Source organism: Leptosomus discolor, chromosome 5 (assembly GCF_034619465.1).
Source record: "Leptosomus discolor isolate bLepDis1 chromosome 5, bLepDis1.hap2, whole genome shotgun sequence".
NCBI lineage: Eukaryota > Metazoa > Chordata > Aves > Leptosomiformes > Leptosomidae > Leptosomus > Leptosomus discolor.
In genome coordinates this window covers 64,862,083-64,884,886 of record NC_141395.1, presented here as the reverse complement: position 1 = coordinate 64,884,886, position 22,804 = coordinate 64,862,083, and the positions used below count along the sequence as shown (strand labels likewise).

At 36.5% G+C, this 22,804-nt stretch overlaps 1 protein-coding gene across 3 annotated transcripts in view; it reads left to right on the top strand.

Annotated features, from left to right (window-relative positions):
* The window catches only part of CSMD3 (CUB and Sushi multiple domains 3), a 697,991-nt gene that overhangs the window by 183,036 nt on the left and 492,151 nt on the right, over positions 1-22,804 (top strand). For all 3 annotated transcript variants that reach the window (XM_086465685.1, XM_086465684.1, XM_086465682.1), the window contains exon 5: positions 15,450-15,657. In XM_086465685.1, the coding sequence (XP_086321811.1) occupies positions 15,450-15,657 (208 nt within the window). The remainder of the gene's footprint in view (positions 1-15,449; positions 15,658-22,804) is intronic.

Genomic DNA, 22,804 nt, shown 5'->3' with positions numbered 1-22,804 from the left:
TGAATAAGATCAGTCCACAGTGACCCACACTATACACTTTTCCACTGTTTTCTGGTGTTGGTCTCCTGACAGTTGTTGATCTGTGGCCAGTACCATGGCTTGTTACACTCAATTCTTTTTTATGCTATCCTGTTTGCCATAGCTCACCACAGTCTGCACTGTACTCAGCTCTTGACCTAGGTGAGGACATAATATTCCCATGTCACAGACTCACAGAAACAGACAGTGGCTGAGGCTGGAATGTACCTCTGGATATAATCTAGTACAAGTCCTCTGCACAAAGCAAGGCCACCTGGAGTGGGGTGCTCAGGAACATGTCCAGGTGCATTTTGAGTATCTGTAAGGATAGAGATTCCATATACTCAAGTGTTCAATCAACCTTATAGTCAGAATAAAAATAATTTCTTATGTTTAAACTGTATTTCTTCTATTTCAGCTTGTGCCAAATTTTCTATTGTCCTTTTACTTGATACCATTGAGAAAAGCTTGTCTCTATCTTCTTTACTCCGCCGTGAAGTATTTATGCACATTAAGATCCCCCTCCCTTGAACTTTCTCTACCCCAGGATGAACAGTCCCAGCTCTCTCAGATTCTTCCCATATGTCAGGCACTCCAGTCTCTTAATCATATTTGTGGCTCTTTGATGGACTATCTCCAGTTTATCAATACGTCTTACACTGGGGAGCCCAGCACTGGACACCGTGCGAGGTAACTGGCCTCTAGCTGGACTTTATGCTGCTTCATGTACTTCACTACACTTTGAGCCCCGCTATTCACTCAGTTTTCAGTACACCTCACTGACTCTTTATCTACCCCATACTTTATCAGTTTATCTATGAGGTTGTTATGGGAGACATTGTTAAAAGCTTTGCTAAAGTGAAGATAATACCCATGGCTCTTCCCTCGTCTACCATGTCAATAAAATCATTGTAGATGGCTATCTCATTGGCTCCTTATTTCTCCTTAGCTTAGCAAATCAAGGCTGACTACTTCCAATCACCTTTTTGTTCTTCATATGTTTCAAAATGGTCTCCAGAAATGTTGGTTCCTTCCCAGTGATGAAGGCGAGGCCAAACAGCCTGTAGCTCCCTGAATCCCCCCTCTTGACCTTCTTGAAGATAGGAGTGACTTACACTTTCTTCCAGTCCTCAGGAAGCTCCCTACAGTCACCACAACCTTTCAGTGATAATTGACAGTGGTGTCGCAGTGGCATTGGCATCCACCAGATCCTGTGGACTTACATATGCCCAGTTTGTTTAAGTGTTCACTAGACTGATCCTCCACCACTGAGGTGAATTCTTGCTTGCTCCAGACTTTCTCACTGGTCTGGAATTCCTGAAAGCAAGTCTTACTGAGCCAAAAAAGGCACTTGGGCCTTTTCCATGCCCTTTGTCACAAAGACCCCCTGCTCCATTAGCAGAAGGCTCACATTTTCTGTAGTCCTCCTTTTGCTGCTGATAGACCTATAGAAAGCATAACACGCCTGTTTTTGGTATTTATCATTAGTGTACTGCATCAAACTTGTGGATTGCTTGTGAACTCTGTGTTGTCCCTCCAGCTCATGTCAGGGTGGTGCAAGTCCCTATGTGGACCAGGCCCTGCATATGTGAGGCTTCTTCCAGTTGGTTGAAGAAGGCCTCATCTACTTCTTCCCCCATCATCTCCCCTCTGTCATTCCCACTTTAAAGCTGTCCTCACCAGCCTGGCCAGCCTGTTGGCAAAGATACTTTTGCCTCACCTCTTGGATCCCATCTCTTCCAAGCAATTCTCAGTCCTCAGAGGTGGTCCCATTGCCATAAAAGCTGAATGCTCATTGTCCGCATCTGCTGTGCAACCACTTGTAGACCAACAGGATCTGTTCACTCCCCCTCACACACCTTCCCCTTACTGGCAGGACTGGGGGAAAAAAAACCCCACCTGAACCCCCACTCAGCCCTTGACTCTCACCCCAGCGTTGTGTAGCTGTGCTTGATATTTTCCAAGTCTCCCCTTGCAGTCGGCAGGCCAGAGAAGTCTCAGCAGTGTCTGGGATCTGAGCCCCTGACAAGCACTAAACCTCCCTAGATAACAGGTCAGCAGGTGGAGGTCTCCATCCCCCACAACAGGGAGTCTCCTACTACTGTCATTTGCTACTTCCTCCTGATTCTGCTGCAGAGCTCAGGCTCAGTTGGCTTGAGGGCTTTGTTGGACACAGTTCCCAGCCCCTCATCTGCTACCAGGGCACTGAGATACTCTGTAGCTGCAGAGATGCAGGAGGAGTGGGAGCTATCTTCCAGGTATCAGAAGTCACAAGCTTCCACCCTTCATCATCATGGAGTCTCCATTTCCTGTGGTACTAAAAAGGTAATGGTAGCAGCAAAGTTAATAAGGTTTCTATGATTCTGTGATTCTCTGCATTCATTAGATGATTTGGACTATTATCTACCATTAAATCAGTAATCATATGTAAATTAATTTCTTCTCTGCATATACATTGTGCATTCCTTTTCTCCCATAAGATTTTGAGTGTAACAATAAAACCATCCAGTGGTAGGAAGAGGTATGAGTGGCAGGGGCATTTGGATAAGGGTAGGAGATATATTCAACTTCTACTTGAAAAACTTCTTTGTGCATCCCTCAAGTAGAACTCTGAAATTCTAATTTCTAAATGCTTCTGTGGTGTAAAAATCTTTTCCATCAAGTTCTGATTTTAGTTTTCCAAATCTAACACATGTGTGAGCTTTTCAAATGCAAGCAGACTTAATTTAAGTTTGATAAATTTTGGCAAAAAAAGATAACAGAGCTGCCAAAGCAGCCATTGTAAATTGGCTGAGAAAATGTCTTCAGAACAGGTTAAGTCCTGTTCCTCTCTTCTGGTGAAGCACTAGTCACAGATCACATTCAGGAGTGCTGAATTTTAAGGTCTTAGCATAATTAAGCAACTACAGAAATCTTGACTCTGAAATCATGAAAACATTTTGTCATCCTTAGGCATTTTGTGCTGGGATAAAAGGCAAATTCTTCTAGATACATAACATTACAGGAGTAAAGAGATCACAAATGTGCCACAGAAATTGTGCTCAATGCTTTGCACAGTGCTCAGTAAGAATACACGCTGTTGTTTAGCTCTTTTATAAACCTGAGCATATGGAATTGTACATTTTAGAAAGATATTCTGATGAACATTTGCATTTTTCTTCAGTTCATAAACGTAAATTATTTTAAGCTGCATGCTCCTTTGTAATCCAGTTGTGATGAGGCCAGACAGTTCAAAGGACTAGACAATGAAAATTATGACAGACTCTTATCTCACTAAGGTCCTCTACTGAATGTAATGTTGAAAATTAGTAAGAGTTGATTGCATGGTAGTTTACATAAAAAGAGATTCAGGTGGTCTCATTCCACAGTTTTTATAGTAATGAAAAAAATGATCAAAGGTGTATGCATGACAATCTTTTTTCCATTGGATGGTATAAAACTTAGTCGATGCACTTGTTCTGAGAAAAAATACAACTTTAAATATCGATTTCAATTTTGATTTCATGTTACTGTTTCATTAAAACACTAACAAAAATATCCATGGTTTGTTTGGTTTCATGAAAAAAGGCTGATTTTTTCCTAATCTAGCTAATTCGGTAATATTTGTCAAAATGGAATTCAGAAATCAAAATACTTAAATATTTATTGAAATACATGGGTTCTTTTCAGAAGCATAGCTTTTGAGATGGCAAGGAGGAACTTCAACTGGGGATGATGCAATAACACATTTTGAAGCAGTCTTTAAAAGCAGAAGTGATTTATAGTAAAGAAATTCAAAGAGGGAGTTTGAGCGACATTCAAATCTCTGAAATCAATTGTTTACAGACCTCTCTGGGCAATCTGCTCCACTTCTTGATTGTTCTTACCATGAAAAACTTTCTCCTTATATCCACTGTGAATCTCTCTTCAGGTCCAATGCCTCTTGTTTTCCATGCAGCACTGCAAATAACTTGCCTCTGGCACTTCAGTAGCCTCCCCTAGGCACTGGGAACTGCTGTTAGGCCCCCTGAAGCTGCCTCATCTCTGGACTGAACCACCCCTGTTCCCTCAGTCTCCTCAGCACTCCAGTCCCAAGCCTTTGCTGGATTCACTTCAGTTTATCCATGTCTTACCTGTCTTTTTTTTTTGGGGGGGGTGGGGGACACACACAAGGTTGTGCAAAATTGTGTGCTGAATTCTAGAATCTATCAAAACCAAAACCATGATGGGATTTAAGACAGAATTTGAAAATAAATCTCCCCCTTCCAAGATGACTCTGAAACCCGCATCCTTCTCTTCAGCCTGCTCCCACTTCAGAAACTTTTAGCAGTTTCTTGGATTGAAACAAACTCTTCAGAACTCAGACAAGTTTTTATTTTCCACCTCTGGTATATCTCTATGCTGTGCATTCCTATATTATCTCCACCTGTGTGGCGGGTTGACCTGGGCTGGCTGCCATGTGCCCACCAAGCCCCCTCTCAGCCCCCACCTCAACAGGACAGCAAGAGAGTATAGATGGAAAAGCTCATGGGTCAAAATAAGTACAAGGAGATCACTCACCAATTACCATAACGGACAAAACAGACTCAACTTGGGGAAGATTAATTTAACTTACTGTCAATTAAAATTAAGGTATGATAGTGAGAAACAGAGACAAAATTAAAACACCTTTCCCCCACCCCCTCTTCTTCCCAGGCTCAACTTCACTCCTTCAATCCTGACGCTTCTACCTTCTCCCCCTGCAGTGACACCGGGGGACAAGGAACAGGGGTTTTGGTCAGTCCATAACACTTCTCTGCCCCCTCTCTCCTCTCACACTTTTTGCCTGCTCCAGCATGGGATCCACCCCAGTCCTTCAAGAACTGCTTCAATATGGATCCTTCCCACAGGCTGCAGGTCTTCAAGAACTGCTCCAGTGTGGGTTCTTTCCATAGGGTACAGTCCTTCAGGAACAGGCTGCTCGTGTGTGGGCTGTTCTCTATGGGCTATGGTTCCTGTTTGGAGAACTTGCTCCAGCGTGGACTCTCCACAGGTTGCAGCTTCCTTCAGGTCTTACCCACCTTCTATGGCATGTGGGGTCCTGCACAGGTTGCAATGTGGGTATCTACTCCGCCATGGTCCACCATGGGCTCCAGGGGAACAACTTGCATCACCATGGTGTTCTTCACAGGCTGCAGAGAAACCTCTGCTTCAGTGCCTGTAGCACCTCCTCCACCTTCTTCTTCACTGATCTTGGTGACTGCAGGGTTGCTTCTCTCACATTTTCCTCACTCCTTTCTCTCTCAGCTGCTACATAGAGTTTTTTACCCTTTCTTAAAAATGTTATCACAGAGGCGCCACCGGCATTGGTCAGTGGTGGGGCTGTCTTGGAACCGTCTGGAACTGGGTCCATCCAACTTGAGTGTAGCCCTGATCTCTTCTCATAGAGGCCACCCCTGCAGCCCCCATGCTACCAAAACCTTGCCACATAAATACAATACAATCTTCATTTGAGCAGTCTTCTCTCTTGGTGGCTTTTTCACATTGTACCTGCTGCACTCTTCATTTGAGAAGGTCCTTCCAGCTACGGGCTGCAAGCTGGTCCCAAAGGAAGTGCCAACTCTTCCTCTCTGCAGGCAATGGCAGATGACACTGGGTGCTATGGCTCGGATATGCCACTCAACCTTCCTCCTGACTGCCCCACCACATTGTTTTCACAGAACAGAATCACACTTGTTTTATACAGTAACCTACCAACAGATAAATAAAACAAGAATGACTTGAAATGCTTAGGTACTTGTCACATTCTTATTTTACGCATTAGCATCATCCTCTTTTTGATAGAGCAGTGTCTCAATTACAGGTGCGTGAATAATTTCTTTGTGGCTCAGAAGCAAAACTGCCGAACCAGGTGTAAAAATCAGCCACTGCTAAACTCATACTTTAATGTAGTTTCTTTACTGGAGGGGGGGGGAAAGACAAAATAGGTGGAGATCTCTAATAATTTCTAAAATCTCAAACAGTATGTTCTTGATTATATCTCATATTTGGCATGTTTGGTTTAAAGACAAGACAAATATTAAAGACAAAATTACATTCCAAAACCACAGTAAAAAAATTGTTTGCAGTTATTAAAAACAATTAGAAAGAAAAAGAATTTAATTTCAAATTAATTGAAATATTTACTTTTAGGTCTTTTTTCCCTTTTCTTTGCCTGAAAAATTAACTAAAGTAATTTCTGTTTTCCTCTGTATTCCATTTTTAATTAATTTACTCTTAAACCCTCTGCTGCTTAGCAACTCAAACAGTAAATATAAGGCTTGAGAACTATGAAATCTGAATTAATATCTCAATTTAACACTGGAGAACTGCTAAGTTTTACTGTTTCACAAAGCAATTGTAAATAGTTTGATCAGCAAGAAATCTTTCCTTTCTAGTTTCTTCTGTTGTACTTATACAAGTAAGGCCTCTCCAAATATTTTCATTTAAATTTGCTTCTTCTGTTTGTAAGCAGTAAAAGCACTAATCCCTCCCCAACGTTCATTTTTATGTGGGAAAATGATGTATTTCATTCTCTTGCTGGCAAACAGCAATAAAGGAACAGGTGGCTGATGTACAGACTGGAGGGTTATCTTACTTTATTAAACGCGCTTGTGAGTTAATCCATCAAATTTCAAGTTTTAGTCTAGAAAAACAGAAAAGTGAAGAAAAGGAACCACCTATGTACATTTTTAACCAAGCAGCTTCTGATGTTTTCCAAATATACACGTAGAATTCAGCAGACTGCACACTTTTCATGTGTTTTTGTAAAAAACCCCGCAAACTATTGGCCTTATGTGCCAAGATTTTTCCAACATTAACATTTTTCCTTCCTTCTTTATAGACGGAATAATAAATGAGATCACTGTCCAGTGTTCACTATAAAGTAGTTACTTTTTGTATCAGTAACCCTTCAAAAGAGCCCAGCTCACCTAAATCAGAGCCACAATATGATGCTTCCGTGGGGGAGAAACAGCCAACTCTGAGAATATCGATGAACTTTAATTTATTGCCAGTTAACACAAACATTTAATTACTGATTCACAATTTGTGAAACAAAAGAAAGCAAAAACTTTGGGAAAAGACCTTTGCTCCCCCTTCACCTGCTTCAGCTTCACTCCAGACCTCTCCTCCTCTTCCCCTTGCTCCTGCCTCACCTCACGCCCAGCCCCGCGGGCCAGGCACGGTGGGGGAGCTGTGCGAGGTGACAGGGCCTACTGCCTTCCTCTTTCCCCTCATTCTAGCCTCCTGCTGTCATCCTTCATTCTGGCATGGGCTCCTCCCAGGCCACACTCCCTCCCGGACCTCCCTTTTGTACATTCCTCGGTGAGTCCCCATGAACACCTTCTCATTTCCTCCTGCGTTCCCCTCCGTCCTCCCCCATGCCACCTCCCGCCCCCGCCGGCGGCCCCTCAGTGCCTGCCATTCACCAGGCGCTGGGCTAGGCCGTTGGTAGCAGAGCCAGCTGGAACCGGCTGTGGCCGGCGCGGGGAACACACGGCCTCTTCCCACACAGGCCACCCATGCAGATCCTCGGCCAGTTTTGCCCAGTAGAGGGCTCCAGGTAGGCATAAGCTGTTTGGGTGTCAGTACTGTTCCCCCATGGCATAGCTAATTTTTTGGGGTTTATCTCAAAAGAAGCAGGTTAGGAGGCAATTTATTCCATTTAACTTCTGCTAGAGCACCATTTAAGCTCCCAAGCTTCCTTACCTTTTTAGCTACACATGCTATTATTTGATTTGTTTCCTGGCTGTCAAATCCGTATAAATTTTACAGCTATACTGAGCATACAGGTGCAAAGGGAAGGATCTGTGGATGTGAATCATGTCCATTTATAATCATCCTTGGGTTTATTTGGAATTTAAAATCTGTGAGTTTTGCAGAATCACAGAATCACAGAATGGCAGGGGTTGGAAGGGACCTCAAAATATCATCTAGTCCAACCCGCCTGCCAGAGCAGGACTACCTACAGTAGGTCACATAGGTCACAAATCACAACACAAAGCCACAGAAAATAAGACTTCCATGTATCCTCAAGAAATGTTTTGTGTCCCCCTCCTCAAAAGTTGGATGAATTTTATGTAAGTCATTAATGACAAATCTGCAAGGCTATCCTTAAAGATTTTCAGTTGATGAATGTTTTGCAATCATTTCATTTAAAATTCTGAGAGCTATAAGGATATTCTGTGGATAAATTATGAGGAAAGGCTGACATTTTCAATTATTGCAGGTTTGTAGAAAAAGCCAACATATAAATGTTTCTCAGAAATCATATATATATACATCTTTCATTATATTTGGACTTTTTAGAACATATCAGAATATTAATTGAAAACAAATGTAATATGCATTATATTGCATATGGTGTTCCCTATACTTTAAAGACCCATTCATTTATTCTCTGAGTATTAGATTATCAAGACTAGGTTAGGCTAGTTGGATAACTAGTTTTTATTTGGTGGGGCAAGAGCACAATTGCCAAAAGGCTTGCTATCCTAGTGAGGAGGTCTTTAAACTACATTTATTGGGATTGGTGACCAAAGCTTGCCGGTTTGTCGGGAAACAGGGGTTGGGGGGGGGAAGCACGCATGGCGCAGGGTGATGAGGGATATTCTTGCACTCTTTTTGAGGAAGTGGGGTGACCAGAGATACATCTCAAGTGCTATACTCATTTGCAATCGCAGATCAATGACATTATTAAAATCACAGAGCCATAGCAGAAGAGCTGGCACCACTGCAGTCCTGCTATATGTATACAGACTCTCCAAGAAAGGTGGGTAGGGAACAAAAGGAGTAAGTGTAATTTGTGCAAAAGAGGGAGCAGAAAGAACTCTGCTAGAAAATGGCATTGCCTATGGAGCTTCTTAAAGATATTTTTGTGACTGTCTATGTAATGTATCACTGTGTTCATTTGCATATTTCATAGTCAGATTATTATACTACGAACTTTAAAACTGAGCCTAAATTTTTAAAAGACTTACCATTGCAGCCTATATAGTTCCATTTCTGGTGCTTGTCTGTGACACAGCCAATGAAGAAACTTAATAAAAACACAATCTAAATTATTTTTTTTATGAAAGCAGTATAGGATGTGCAGAAAATTGCGAAGCTGGAGTGTATATAAGAGCATTGGATTAAACACTGGCCAAGTGTGACATTGGAAATTTGTGAAAGTTGCTGATGGACAAATCAGCAAATTCAGACTTGTGGAAAATTAAGCTCAAAATGTGTTATGAAGCTGCTTCTTAATGCTGTGCTCTGTAAAAACAATCTGAGTGCATAAACATACTGACCTATAAAGGGGAAAATACTAAGCATAAGATACTTGTGTAGTAGCAATATTCAAGTCAATTCTGAGCTTCATCCAAAAAAATCAGTAAATAATTATATATAATCTTTATAGACATACTGAAAACGTACAAAAACCTTGCTAAACAGTGATCAGTGGGGCTGCTATCTAGGTGATTTTTTTATTTATTTATGTTTTATTTAGAGCTAACCTCTAACTTCCAGAAGTCATTAAAAAAGGAGACAAGGTCCTTGAGAAAGAAACTACCTTCTGGTTCAGAAATCTTTGTATAACTTCGGTTATAGCTAAGATAGTGTGCTACCTTTTTTGTTTGCTTTCTCATGCCAAGTTACTGCCTGGAGAAGATAATCTCATTTTCTTTACCCTTTACTTTGAATGTGAAGGTAATTGATTAAAAATTTTATTTAGAAAACACTGGAAGAATTTTATAACAAAACTTTTTTTTTTTTTTTCTATCAGAATCAAGATTACAGCCAGAGTTGTGGTTTTGGAAAAATATCAGAAGTATTATTTGCATAATTAATTTCCATTTCCATTCTACTTTATTGCATCAAATAATCATGAGCTGTTTCAGAAGGATGGAAAAGAAATACTTTTCATTCAGAAACATCTGAAAATACTTAGAATTATGCTTTACTTTCCACGTAATTATATTAAGCATAAGTGGTTAATTTATTTTAAATGTATGATAAATATAGGGTGATAGAGAACTACATTTTTCAGGGTCCCTGTTTTCTTCAGTTGCCCATCAGAAATCTTAACAGTTAGATACCAATATTTAACATAGCAGTTGAGCCTCAAATAAAATTCTGTAGATCATTAGAGTTTGTGTAGATACATGCATGTGTGTGTATTTGCTATGCAGAAACAGGTAAAGTAGTTTTGCACCACACTAATGGATTCAGTAGTTAGTGTTATGTGTTTGCCTATACTAAATACTTTTGAAGAGCACTGGAGTTTCTGAAAGAGTTGATTGATTTCTAATGTAAACATCTTTCATGATTTTCAGATGAAAGGTAGTTATTAATGTGTATATTTAAAAGCAATAATTAATATGACTGTACAATGCTTTAAAAGGGGGTGATAGGGTGCTGAGTCCTTTAGGCTGCTCAGCTAATTTGTCTGAAATAAGACTGTCTAAAATTTGAAAGAGCAGACAGCAGTATGTCTGGGGTTGTACCTGAACTACGCTGTGAAAAGTATGCCATGAATTTCATAAAGTCTGTGTAGCTGAAATCAAGGTATAGAGGTATTACTGCAGGTCCTCTCCATTTTTCTTGATGGATTTCTTCAAAAGTGTCTCAACTTGCTCAGAACTTTTATTTGCTACAGTAAAAATCATTGTTTAAACTTGGAAAGTTGCTATACTGTTGGTTTTTTTTTTTTCTCACATTATTTTCAAGAAAAGATAACAGATGTCTGTTACTCTGTGATGAGTTGAGATATGCACTTAAGATTAACTTTTCGGTACACTATAAATATCTAGATAGATAAGATGAGATGATACATTGTGTGCCAAATTAAAGCTTGATCTACCATACAATCTCATTGAATTCTCATTGAAATCCATGAATTTACACGGTCTATAAATCACTGATAAGATTCCCTGTCTTTGATCATCTATCTTCTTGAAAATTACAGTTCAATATTTATGTAATGTTATTGTGAATATCACTGAAATATACAAGAATAAGCAGAAAATTAGATTTAAGTAAGACTAACTAGAGAACTATACTTTCAAAATGTATTATGAAAAAGTAACAGTGAATAGCAAACCAGGAAGATGGTTAGAAAATAAAATATAAAATTTTATGAAATTAATTTTCACCAGAAATTATTTAAATATATACTTATTTCACACTGATTTTTTTAATGGGCATGTAGCCGTAATTAAAAAAAAAAAAAAAAAAAAGTAAAAAGCTACATGTATCAATATGTATAAATAAAAACTAGTCTATGCCTACAAAAAGAACCCAAACCCTCAAAACTTTTGTACTCTCATAATCATCACTCACATCATAATATCAGTGATACTCTCTCTGCATAAGAACCCTTATGCATATTCAGATATAGATCTTAATTTGAATTCATAATACCTTGAAAAGCTTTTTTAAGCCAAGTCCTCACTTGCTTATCACTTTGAAAAATCTTTCCCTTTCAGCATATGGTTAAGATCAGAGAAGCAGAGAAGGACGTTTGGAAAAAAAGTCATCTTGACAGTATGCGTATTTTCTGCATTTATGCCTTCGTATCACATTTGCAAGTTTGTAGGTTAGATGAATTTTCCCAGTACATGACAAAATAAATTCAATTTGAAAATATGGGGTAGGAAATTTAAAAGTAGATTTTTTTTTTTAGTATCATCAATGTTAGCTGTGCATTTGTAACTGCATAATGTCAGATTCTATCAAGTCTTAACCAAAGTATTGTCTTCTCACCATTCCTGTGAATGCTTTTTTCCATATTTGGTAATTGGAAATTAAAAGAACAGGGACAATACACAATTCTTTCAAGGCATTTAGGTGCTTAACTGCTGTTTAGGTATTACGTTTTGATTGCAGTGATTGTAGTGTTAGGCGCTTAAGTATCTTGGAAGACTCCTATCTTGGTAGATTGACAGAGGTATTTCAGAAAGTTGTGGAAAGGCAGTGGAAGAGAGATTTTCAGGGCTCTGTACAGAAATCACTGCAAAGGTTATCTTCTTTTTCTTCCTTGTTATTTGGCTTGTTGTGCACTGATGAAGATGGGCCACTGTTAGTTTTCACAAACGTTCTCTTACCAGTTATTCTTTTGTTTGTAATGTTTCATAGCTGTCATCTAAGCATTTGTGCTGTTTCAATGTGATAGAAATGCAGGTGCTAAAAGTGGATTGCACAGAAGAAACAATTATTACATTTTCTTTTATTTGTCAGGGTCTTATGCACTGTGAAGTCAGTGGTAGAACTGCTGTCAACTCCAGTGTTTGTCAATTCACTTGAAGACCAATTTCTTTTCCAGTCGCATCACAACTTAAGGCACCAAACATTTTCATGGGGATTAATGTTTGTTAGCCTTCTCCCAGATGTGAGCTTTTACCTATGAGGATCTGACTGCAAGAGTAGAACCAAATAAATCACAAGTGAATAATATTGTAGGTGGAGGAATAGAGGAACACAACACAGTAATTCTATTATTTATTTAGCTAATGCTTGCATTACACAGGCTAAGACGATATCTGGTGTGCTCTTGGATATATTTACAGTACTTAAAAGTAGTATTAATTTTACTTGTAGCAAATTTGCTACACGAATCAAAACAAAATACATGATGATGTGTCTGGGCCATTTTGCTGATAGTAGCAAAATTATATTTTGGCAAAAATCTCTAAACAGATGTGGCTTAGAAATAGCAAACATGCTTAGTGACACAGCTTGTTTTTTTAAATGCAGTGACTCTATTCTTTAAAGTATTTGTAGAGTATAGCAACAATTTTAGTGAACAGCTTTTTATATTGCTAGGAACTAGGATAGCAAAAACAAGAGTTCTGTAGTACAGTATTTTTCTAAGCACTTTTATTTTTGAGTCAGAGAAAGATTTTCTGAAGTCTGTAGCCTTGCATGATACTCCTAGTTTTCCGCTTTTAACTTGTTACATGAGCTGAAAAGCTATTTCACATTCTACTATTTGTCTTTCCACAGTTTGCATAGGCTTTGGTAATTTACCTATGAAAGTTTACCTATAAGAACTTTTTCAAATCAGTACTTGATAAAACATATATCAATCAATATTTAAAAATCAATATACAGATCCTTCAAAATCATTGAACCAGTATGTTTCAGTTAAAACCCATTGTTTTAATGGGTATGATACTTCTGTGAACTAACAATTAAAAATTATTCTCCTGATTGTCCTTAATGCATGAAGACAAAACTTCATTATTACCTTTTCCTTTTTTATATTTTTTTATACCTTTCACAGTAAAGGATCCGAATGAGGATGAGGTTCCTCTGCTTTGTTGTATTTAGTGGATGCTAAATGCACTGGCTAATTTGCAAGATTAAATCCAAGATACATTTTTTCTTTAGTTTTTCTATCTGCTCATATAATAATTTAACAGAATTTTTAAAAGACAAAACCTAGTATTTTAAATTTCTAAAGTACTATAATTGAGAGGTTTCTTACAGTCATTAATTTTTTTCTTTCCATTAGAAGTGAGTCATTATGTGTGTCAGAATTCTTTAAAGCTTTTTTTTCTGTGATGCTATACTGCTTACATTTTTTTTCTTCATCCTTGTCAGTTTTTCAGCAATATTGACTGTTTTTTCAGGCTGTAAGGCAAGTTTTATTCATGTTAGTACTCTAATTAATCAGAAACAAGAATTGCTTTTCAGGTATGCTTCAAACATTTGGATAATAAACTGACTAAGTAATGTGATAGAGTATTTCCATCTAGTAACATAGTATTTCTGTGTAAATTTTTTGAATAATATTTCCATTAATGAAAGTAATAACACTACATTCACAACCAATTTTATTAGCTCACAGAAAAAATTTAGACATGAGAGCCTCAAAACCAATTTTTAAGTTTTTAGGCATATATGCACCATTAAGATAGAAGATACACAACATCAGTCATGTTCTCTTACCTTACTGAATGAAATCTGTGATTCACTATTTAAGAATTGTTTTCTCATAGAATTAGTTCTGTTGGTGTTAGGACTGCTTTTGTAAATCTCCAATATTTACCTAGTTTATTCAGCATAAAATTGTATGTTAGAAAAAAAGAGCATTTTTGTGTCAAATACTCTCTAACCAGATGCTTTTAGATATGCCACATGTGGAGAATGTCATGTTTAATAACAAATTTACTTATTTAAAGACAACTGATGTTAGACAGAGCTTCTAATTTAGAAGAGTGATACAAAATACATTGCATAACAATGCAAACGTAGGTTACACTTAGCAAAATACATAGTAATTTCAATATACAGTTTTATCACAATACCAATGTGATTCCCGTTACAGATATCTACAATATGCTCACCATCACAACACTGTGCATCCCCAGTTGCTGGAAGAAATACATGGGTTGAAGCCAGCTCAAGCCCACTGCTCTTGGAAGTTGTTAGTTGTCTAGTTTTTATACTCTATACTGGGCTGAGCCACATATTCACTCACCATATGCTGGTCCAGCTAACTCGGGAAGATGTTCACACTTTTAATGAACTGAGGAGAAACATTTCATCAGTTAGTCCACTCAATGATTGATAGCTGTTTATCCAATACAAAGGCCATTGTCTGGTTCTCTTTGTATTGAGATAGAAGTCAGATTCTTTGCAACAGCTGGGCTTAGTCACACCCTGCATTATTCCCTGATCTTTATGGGCACATCATCCTCGCCCATCTTCTCTGAGCCTTCTTCCATTTTAGTTTTCTTGGTGTATTCACAACCAATAAATAATTGCTTGTAATAATTGGTCAAATAATTTCACAGTTATTCACATATCATGAAAAATGTATTCCTATGGTCATATTTGAAATACTTGATCTATTAAAACTTATACCCATTAAAATTATGCTGATTTAAACATCTTAATTGTAAAAGTGTCTTTCATCTGACATTTGGGAAATCACCCATGAATGGCTTTGGTTTGAAAACTAATCAGGTGTTTTAAAATTGGAAAAAGATTCTCGGAGAACAAACTTAAATATCACTAGATGTTCACTAAAATAAAATATGAAAATACAGTTAGCATAAAATGGGTAGTATTCTCATGCTTCTTTTCTCAGTGTAATGTTCTGCTGCACATCATGTGTCAGACTGCATGTAAGAGGGATTAAACTTGGCTTGCTTTATGAAAACATTTTTGGTTAAAGCAAAAGAGGAAATAATGAAATTTTTGCATGTAAAGCGAGTGAAACCATACTAATCAAAATAATAAATAGAAGATTATAAAAATATGTACAGACACTAGTATAGTAATTTTTAAATAATTGAAATCTGAAGCAATTTGTTAACACCATAACTTCGTGTTAAAAAACCTTAAGCACTTGTTCACCTAAAAGTTAATAAACTTCTCAGCAAGAAAGTATGCATTTCTAAGGCATGATTTTAATGGCATCTATATTTTTTTTTTTTTAACAGCGGAGGATGCATGTGGAGGAACTATGAGAGGATCCAGTGGTATCATCTCAAGCCCTAACTTTCCCAATGAATATCATAATAATGCAGATTGCACCTGGACAGTTGTGGCAGAGCCTGGGGATACTATCTCTCTCATATTTACAGACTTCCAAATGGAAGAAAAATATGATTATTTGGAAGTAGAAGGTTCTGAACCACCTACAATATGGTAAGTCAACTATTGCAATTTTAATGTGGTAAAAAAAAAAAGATGAGATGTGGAAGGATAACTTTTGTTCCTTTTCCTTTTGTCAACAGATAGTCTTGCTTAAAACAACAACATGATTATTACTATGGCATAAATGTTGATATTCTAATTACAGCTGTAAAATAATTTCTAAATGACACTGTAGGCTCATTCACCTCATTGTCTGTAGGTCTAACCATTTTAACCATTATTGTATTAAAAATGTAGAAATTTAGAAACAGAATGGAATGGACTGTTGTACTGGTAAGGTTTGGTGAAACATTCAGGGAGTTCCATAATGTCATAAAGTGAATGGCATGGAGTCCGTTCAACACAGAGATGGGGAACGTAGCATTGGTGACACCTGTTGGTCACAGATTCTCTCTGGAGGATTTTCTGTACAGAGAACCCTATGTGTGGTCTCACTATATAATGTGCTGGGAGTATGGCTACTGTTACACTCATCTGGAAATTTCCATCCAGATCTGTGAGATGCAATACTGTGAGCTGAGTAGCTACAGCAGTTTTTGGTTTGGATTTTATTCCAAATATGCTATCTTTAAAGAGGATTTCTATTTGTTTATTTGTTTGTTGCCTTAGCAGTAGTAACAATATTTTTATTAGGCTGGCATCTGCAGTTCTTGGTCTCAGTGTAGTTGCATTGTGTAAAACAACTAGAAGAAAAAAACATTAAAAACAACCTCTTTCAAGATCAGTTTCAGATAAGTAGAAAAAATAAATGATACATTCTGTGGTTTTCTGGCCTGGTAGTTTTGTGATAACATAGCATCACACTACTCAGGAACCATGTGAATATGACAAATCCTTGTTTGTCATATTGGTTTAAATATACTATTGGTTCACAAAAAGCGGATGTATATAAACCCATAAATAACAGTGATGTTCTCCAGTCAGACCTTAAGCTCTTAACTGGTTCATAAATCATTATGAGGGTTCTGCACAACAGAGGCATTTGAACAAGAGGTGATACAACAGGTGGTTGGTTAGCCATGTTAAAGTCAGTAGAGCCTTGTTTTCTTATTATCAATACAAAAAAACCCCAAACATAGCATAGACCAAATAAACTAAATTGGTTTTAATTTTATAATAAGAAAATATCCCTAATTAAATAATTACATTGTTTAGGAAACATCAGTCTCAGTTTCTACAAGTGATGCCTATAGGTAACATTCCTTACTACTTCAGGGTATGGTAGAAGCCTATAAAATAAGTCTCAGCTTCAGCAAGTAGTATTTCATAATTTGAGTTAATTCATACTGCCACCTACGTAGTTAATTACCTGTATTAGAATATTACTTAATTGCCATTGAGTTTTTCAAGCTGTTAAACTGAAATCTTTTGAACTATCTGTCAGCTAAAATAATTTTTAAACAATAATTTATAATAATTATTGGTGAGGTAACACCAATGACATACAGACAATATGAATCACTTGAATAGCTAAATGTACATTGTGTTACTCTTGAGTGTGTTTTATGTATTCAGTCATGAGCTTCAAACAATAATTTAATTTTTTTTCTGCAAAAGGCTTTGGCTATATTTAAATGATTTAATAAGATTACTTTATATATGGAAATTCTCATCTGTTTACAAAACATAAAAAATTACAATGCTAATTTAATAACTGCTCATGTAGAGAAGCAGATTGAGAGCATATTCTTTTTTTAGCTTGTCATTTATATTCCCTAAATTAGATTCATTTATTCAATTATGTAAAAGTATCCCCCCATATGTTAGGAAAAATAGATTTGGAAGGCTTAATTAATGACAATTTGTTAATTAGATTTACAGTGGTAATACTTTATATCCCCTTAGACTATAGCTTGATGTTTAGTTCAAGATATTTTAGCTTACAAAGTCTACATAGAAGTATATTTCTAAAACTAAAACCAGGCTCTTGATATTTCATTCTGGAAAACAAATAGTACATAAGTTGTAAAATTACAAAAAAACATACTGGTTGATCTGAATAGTAAGTAGTAGTATAAAATTGTTTCTTAGACATTTTGTTGCTTTACGTGACTATTACAGCAATTGATTTAGAAAAAAAATGAATCTTTTCTTCTGCACATCTGCTGTGTAACAAAATACCCCTATCTTTTGGTTCTGAGTAAAACAGTGAGCTAGAATATACAAGTAGATAGTCTGGGGTTATCCATGAGACGAGACTTGGAATTCTTCATGAAGTGCTAACTTTCCATAGCCTTCCCTTCAGTCATTATGATATTTCAGTTACGCCAAGTCTTTTCTTTAAGAAAATCTTGATAGGCCATTTTCATTTAAGTAGTGGGAAAGAATTGGCTTTTGTTGTCTGATGTCAAGGGCTGATTGTGATGTTTGATAACTAGAATTGAATGAAGATGGTGTTTTCATTTTGGAAGTGAAACTGAGAGAAAATGATTAGTTTGGGGAAACTATTTTCCCCATTTTTTCTCAACAAAACAAACAACTGAAAATAAATGAGCTCTAGTGAAATGTTTCCTTTTGCCTGAGTTAAAAGATAGGGTTTGAGACATTCATTGGTGAAAGAAGTAGCAATGTCATTATGGAATAATTTATCCAGTGTTTGGAAGTTACGAGTTAAATATTCTGAGAGTAGCTGAACACGTAAGTGTTACAATGCTTGCCTCTAGGATACTTTGGTTGCCATGTTTCAGTCTCTCATTTTGCTGTTGGTCACTTTTAATGGAATATTTAATGATCACCCAGCAGAAAACTGGAATGATTCTCTAGGCTGCTTTGACATGGGTGTCCTGGATTCTGGCAGGTACTCTAGCCTGAATTAAGACAAAGACTTTACTTAAATTGTATGGAAAAAGTGATAGAACTTCCTTCCCAGAAAATTCTATGAAAGATGACCTTACAGTAGTCTCCTGATGAGAGTGGGTGAGGATGGAAAGTATATATTTGCCACTGTCCTAGGCAAAGACATTAAATCTCTATCTTCTATTCCTGATTAGCAGCTTAATTTAGCTATTGTTGAAAAAGAGTTGACAATTTCTCCTGCTACATGTTTGGAGTGTTTAGTTATTACAAAAGCAAACAAACAAACAAAAAAAACCAACCCAGCAAAGGTATTGGACTAATTGAACTTGAAATGATGATTAGTTTTGAATTAACCAATACCTTTTTGGTGGATAGAACTGGAAAGTGGCAGAAAATAGTGGTTGTCATAAAGCATGTGCTCAGAGCTCTCAGTTCAGAGAACTACTGCTGCAGTCTGAATAAAGATCACAATTTCTTTTCAAAGAACTCATAATTATGCAAATTTTTTATTATTTTTTAGCATGAAGGTGTGCATTAATGTGAAGTGTTTGATCATGTAGCAGTGAAATGTTGTAAGGAAAAAGTACTTTACTTCTACCATGACAAAGAAAAAATCCAAAGTTTTCAGCTCTGTTCTCTCTGGGTAAAAGTGTACTCCTAAGAAAATCATTGTCTAGCATTCTAAAATTTGACCTACCACTGGCATGTTCATACAAAATAGTGGGACACCTAGATACTCTGTAATCAAAGAAAAATTTAAAATATGATGTAATTACTCCTTTTAAAACAAAATCATTCATTTCACTTCTCTCTTACTGATAGTGTATTCTTGGCTATTTCAGAATGTTTCCTATTTAATTTTCCTAAAACATAAAGGAGGCTTAGAATTTTCCACAGTAAATTGAAGTATTGTGTTGTCTAGACCATCACTCTGTTTCTAATTTTAGCCAAATTATAATTTTTATGGTATAAATCTAGATGCAATGTAACATTATACATACTGAATGAAATTTATGTTGGTGAAATCATAGGCAATTTATTTCTGTTGTGAAATAAATTGAAATATTTCATTGTTTGATACTGCATATTTTGTGCATCATATCAATTTCATTAAAATAGACAGCTATTAGAGAACAATGGCTAACAAAATTAATTTCTCCCTTGCAACAGTGATTTTGCGGGTTTTTTTTTCCCAACAGAAACACTCCCTTTGCATTTGTTTTATATAGTCTTTGGAGAACAAAATTACATTTCATGAAAAAAATCTTTCCCTTAGCTTAGTTGCAACAAAAAAAGTACAGTTTTAAAAGATTCTGTCTGAGATACTTAAAACTCTTTTGATCCTTATAATTAACTTCTTCAAGAAAGCGTGTTAGCTTAAGACTCCTTTATGGACTGGGTGGATGAGAAAGAATAAGAACACAAAAATGTAGGTCTTTGTTTGGGTTGCCAAATCAGAATTTATTCCTAATAACTAGTTACTTGTTTCTTATCAATTTGAGTCTATCCTTGACCTGGGAACATTCCTGATAAACTTCAGTGGGTATGACATGTTTCCATCAATTTTTTTTTTGTATTGTGAACTTGTTTACTTTCCTTTATAGCACAGCTAAGGACAATTTAATGAGCACACTTTATTCGTTACAAATTTACAGCAATCATAATTTCCCTGTAAGAGTTTTGTGAAGCCATTTCTAATTTAAAAAAAAAATAAATAAATGATTTATGAAGGCTGGAAGCTCAAATAAAAATATGAAAAAACATATAGTCCTAGATAAATAATATCAGTGTACCAGTTGCTTTAAACACAGCATTCTTGAATTTCAGAGTGGATTTTGTAAGACGATATTTACATTTTAACTTCAAAAATAATATTGCACTTGCTGGCTTTTTTCTGAATCCAAGCTTACAAACTCTGTTAACGAAGTTTTAAAATATTAGGAGTATGTTTAAATAGTGGTTAGACAAATAATATAGAGTGTTTTATAGAGAAACAATATGCTTAAATAAACATTCATAGAGAATAAATGAAGTGTATTGGCCTGTGGCTTTCTTTTCACTTTGAAATAACTTAGCACCTAATTTTTCTGCCAAGTCCCGGACACCTGGTCATCAATTTTGTGCAAGGATCTGTTTTCCTCAGGTTTCCTCTCTTCCTGAGACTGAGTGAGATACAGTTGTGGGATCGATATGTCCTACGTTCCACCTCAGTTGACAGTATGAACAAGAATATGTTTGGCTTGTCTTCATTATTCATAGAATTATAGAATCATTAGGTTGGAAAAGACCTCTAAGATCAAGTCCAACTGTCAACCCAACACCACCATGCCCACTAAACCATATTCTGAAGTGTCACATCTACATGTTTTTTTGAACACCTCCAAGGATGGTGACTCCACCACTTCCCTGGGCAGCCTGTTCCAGTTATTCATAATGTAGGCTTCGATCACTATTCCAGGATGGCATTATGCATTTTATTGTAAAAACGTCACCCTGGAGGTTTACAATACGCGTGACAATGACGCATTTCCTCAAAGATTTTGAGCAGTAAGAACAGAAAAAAAATATATCTTAGAACAGTGAAGAAGGGCCCTGAGGAAATTTTGTCCATGTGTTACCCAACCTGAATGTTGCCCATTCACTCTAGAGGAACCTTAGGTAGTGTACTCTGCATTCATGGCCTGATGCCTGGGGATCATTCCCTGGGACTGGTTTTAGCACTATACGCCTCCTGTAATATCTAGAATACAAAGCCTGTCACTCTCTTATTCCTCAACGATAATTTTTCTAAAATAAACGTGGCACCTTATGTGCCATTTTCCATGTCTTTGCTGTCATTTGCAATTTAATAATGGTGAAAATTAGTATTTCCTGACTCTTAATCCATTTCACCAGTGATATGAAAGAACAAAATTATAAACATTCAGTGCTTTGCAGAACTTGTAAGCTATATTAGTGAAGAACATATCAACTAGTGCTAACTAAAAGCAAAGCGAGGATGAGCAGACAGATGATAGTTATTACGGAAAAGGGATTTTCTTTTTTGGGGGGGAAGATGCAGTAAATTCATGTTAGACTTCAACATGGTATTTTTTAATTGCCGGCTCAGTTACAGTAGAAATCAGCCTTCGGGAGGCATTTAAAAATTAAGTATACAGTTGTTGATGATTAACCTACAACAGACACATGCATTAAAATGACAGGCTCTCAATCATATCTTTATAACAAAGCAGTGACTTGATTTATGCAGCCATCCAGTGTCTGAATAGGTTAGATTTATTTTCAGTCAACGTACTTGATCAAATGATGCTCATATGTAAGGCTACAGAGGAAAACCTTTACCTGACATAAATGTGGCAGCGCAGGGATAGATAATCACACCTCAGTAGTACAGATACCAATGAAAATAATAATGTGTTGGAGGAAAATCAAAACAGACAAGAAACAGAGGTGCTCGTAAGCAGAGATTAAAATGGGGGAAAAAAACCCAACCTCCTCACGCCCGGCAATTTTTTCTCAAAAAATCACTTCAAATTAGAAACTGACAAGTATAATAATTGGGGTTTTTTTTATTAATGAAGGCTGTTGACACTGCCTTTCATATCATCACTGATTTTCTCACTAGTTATTATACAAAGTTTTAAAATCTGTACTTACTGCTCAGAGGAAGGACTCAGAAAAAAGTGTTTGTGAGTAATATGATCCTAACAAGGATGTTAAATGCTCTGGATGATAGATGGTTTGTAATCTGACACAGATGAGTTCAAACTTAAAGAACAGAAGATACTGCTTAACACAGGAAAAATGCCTTTAGAAAAATGTTGTGGTTGTAGCCAAATAGATTGAAAAAATTATTCGATTAGTATGGCAAACAAAGTGCAGTCATAAAAACCTACTGAAAAGTGATTAGCAGAGTATTTGTTTACTGATAGTAGACAGAATTAATTTTTTATTTGATTTAACTGCAAAAAAAAATTTGATGTAACTGCAAAAGCAGCGAAGTTTTGGAGTGCTCCCCATCTAAAACAGAGAACAGAAGATAATGCTTCCCTGTAGAAGGGATAATGCTTACCTATAGAACAGAGTAAGCAGAAAGTCAGGAATAGGAGGAATACTAATGATAAAAATATTGTCTGGTTTGAGTCTTTGATAATCCATGCTTTGTGCTTTGTATTTTCATCCTCTTTTTCTGAAGGAAACATGAAAAACTGAAACATGAAAAAGACCTGAATTTAAGACAGGGAAAAAATATCAAATCACATGTTCAACAGTAGAGATGGAGGCTTCTCTACTACTACTTCTACTACTTCTTCTACTACTTCTCTACAGTCTTATTTTGTAC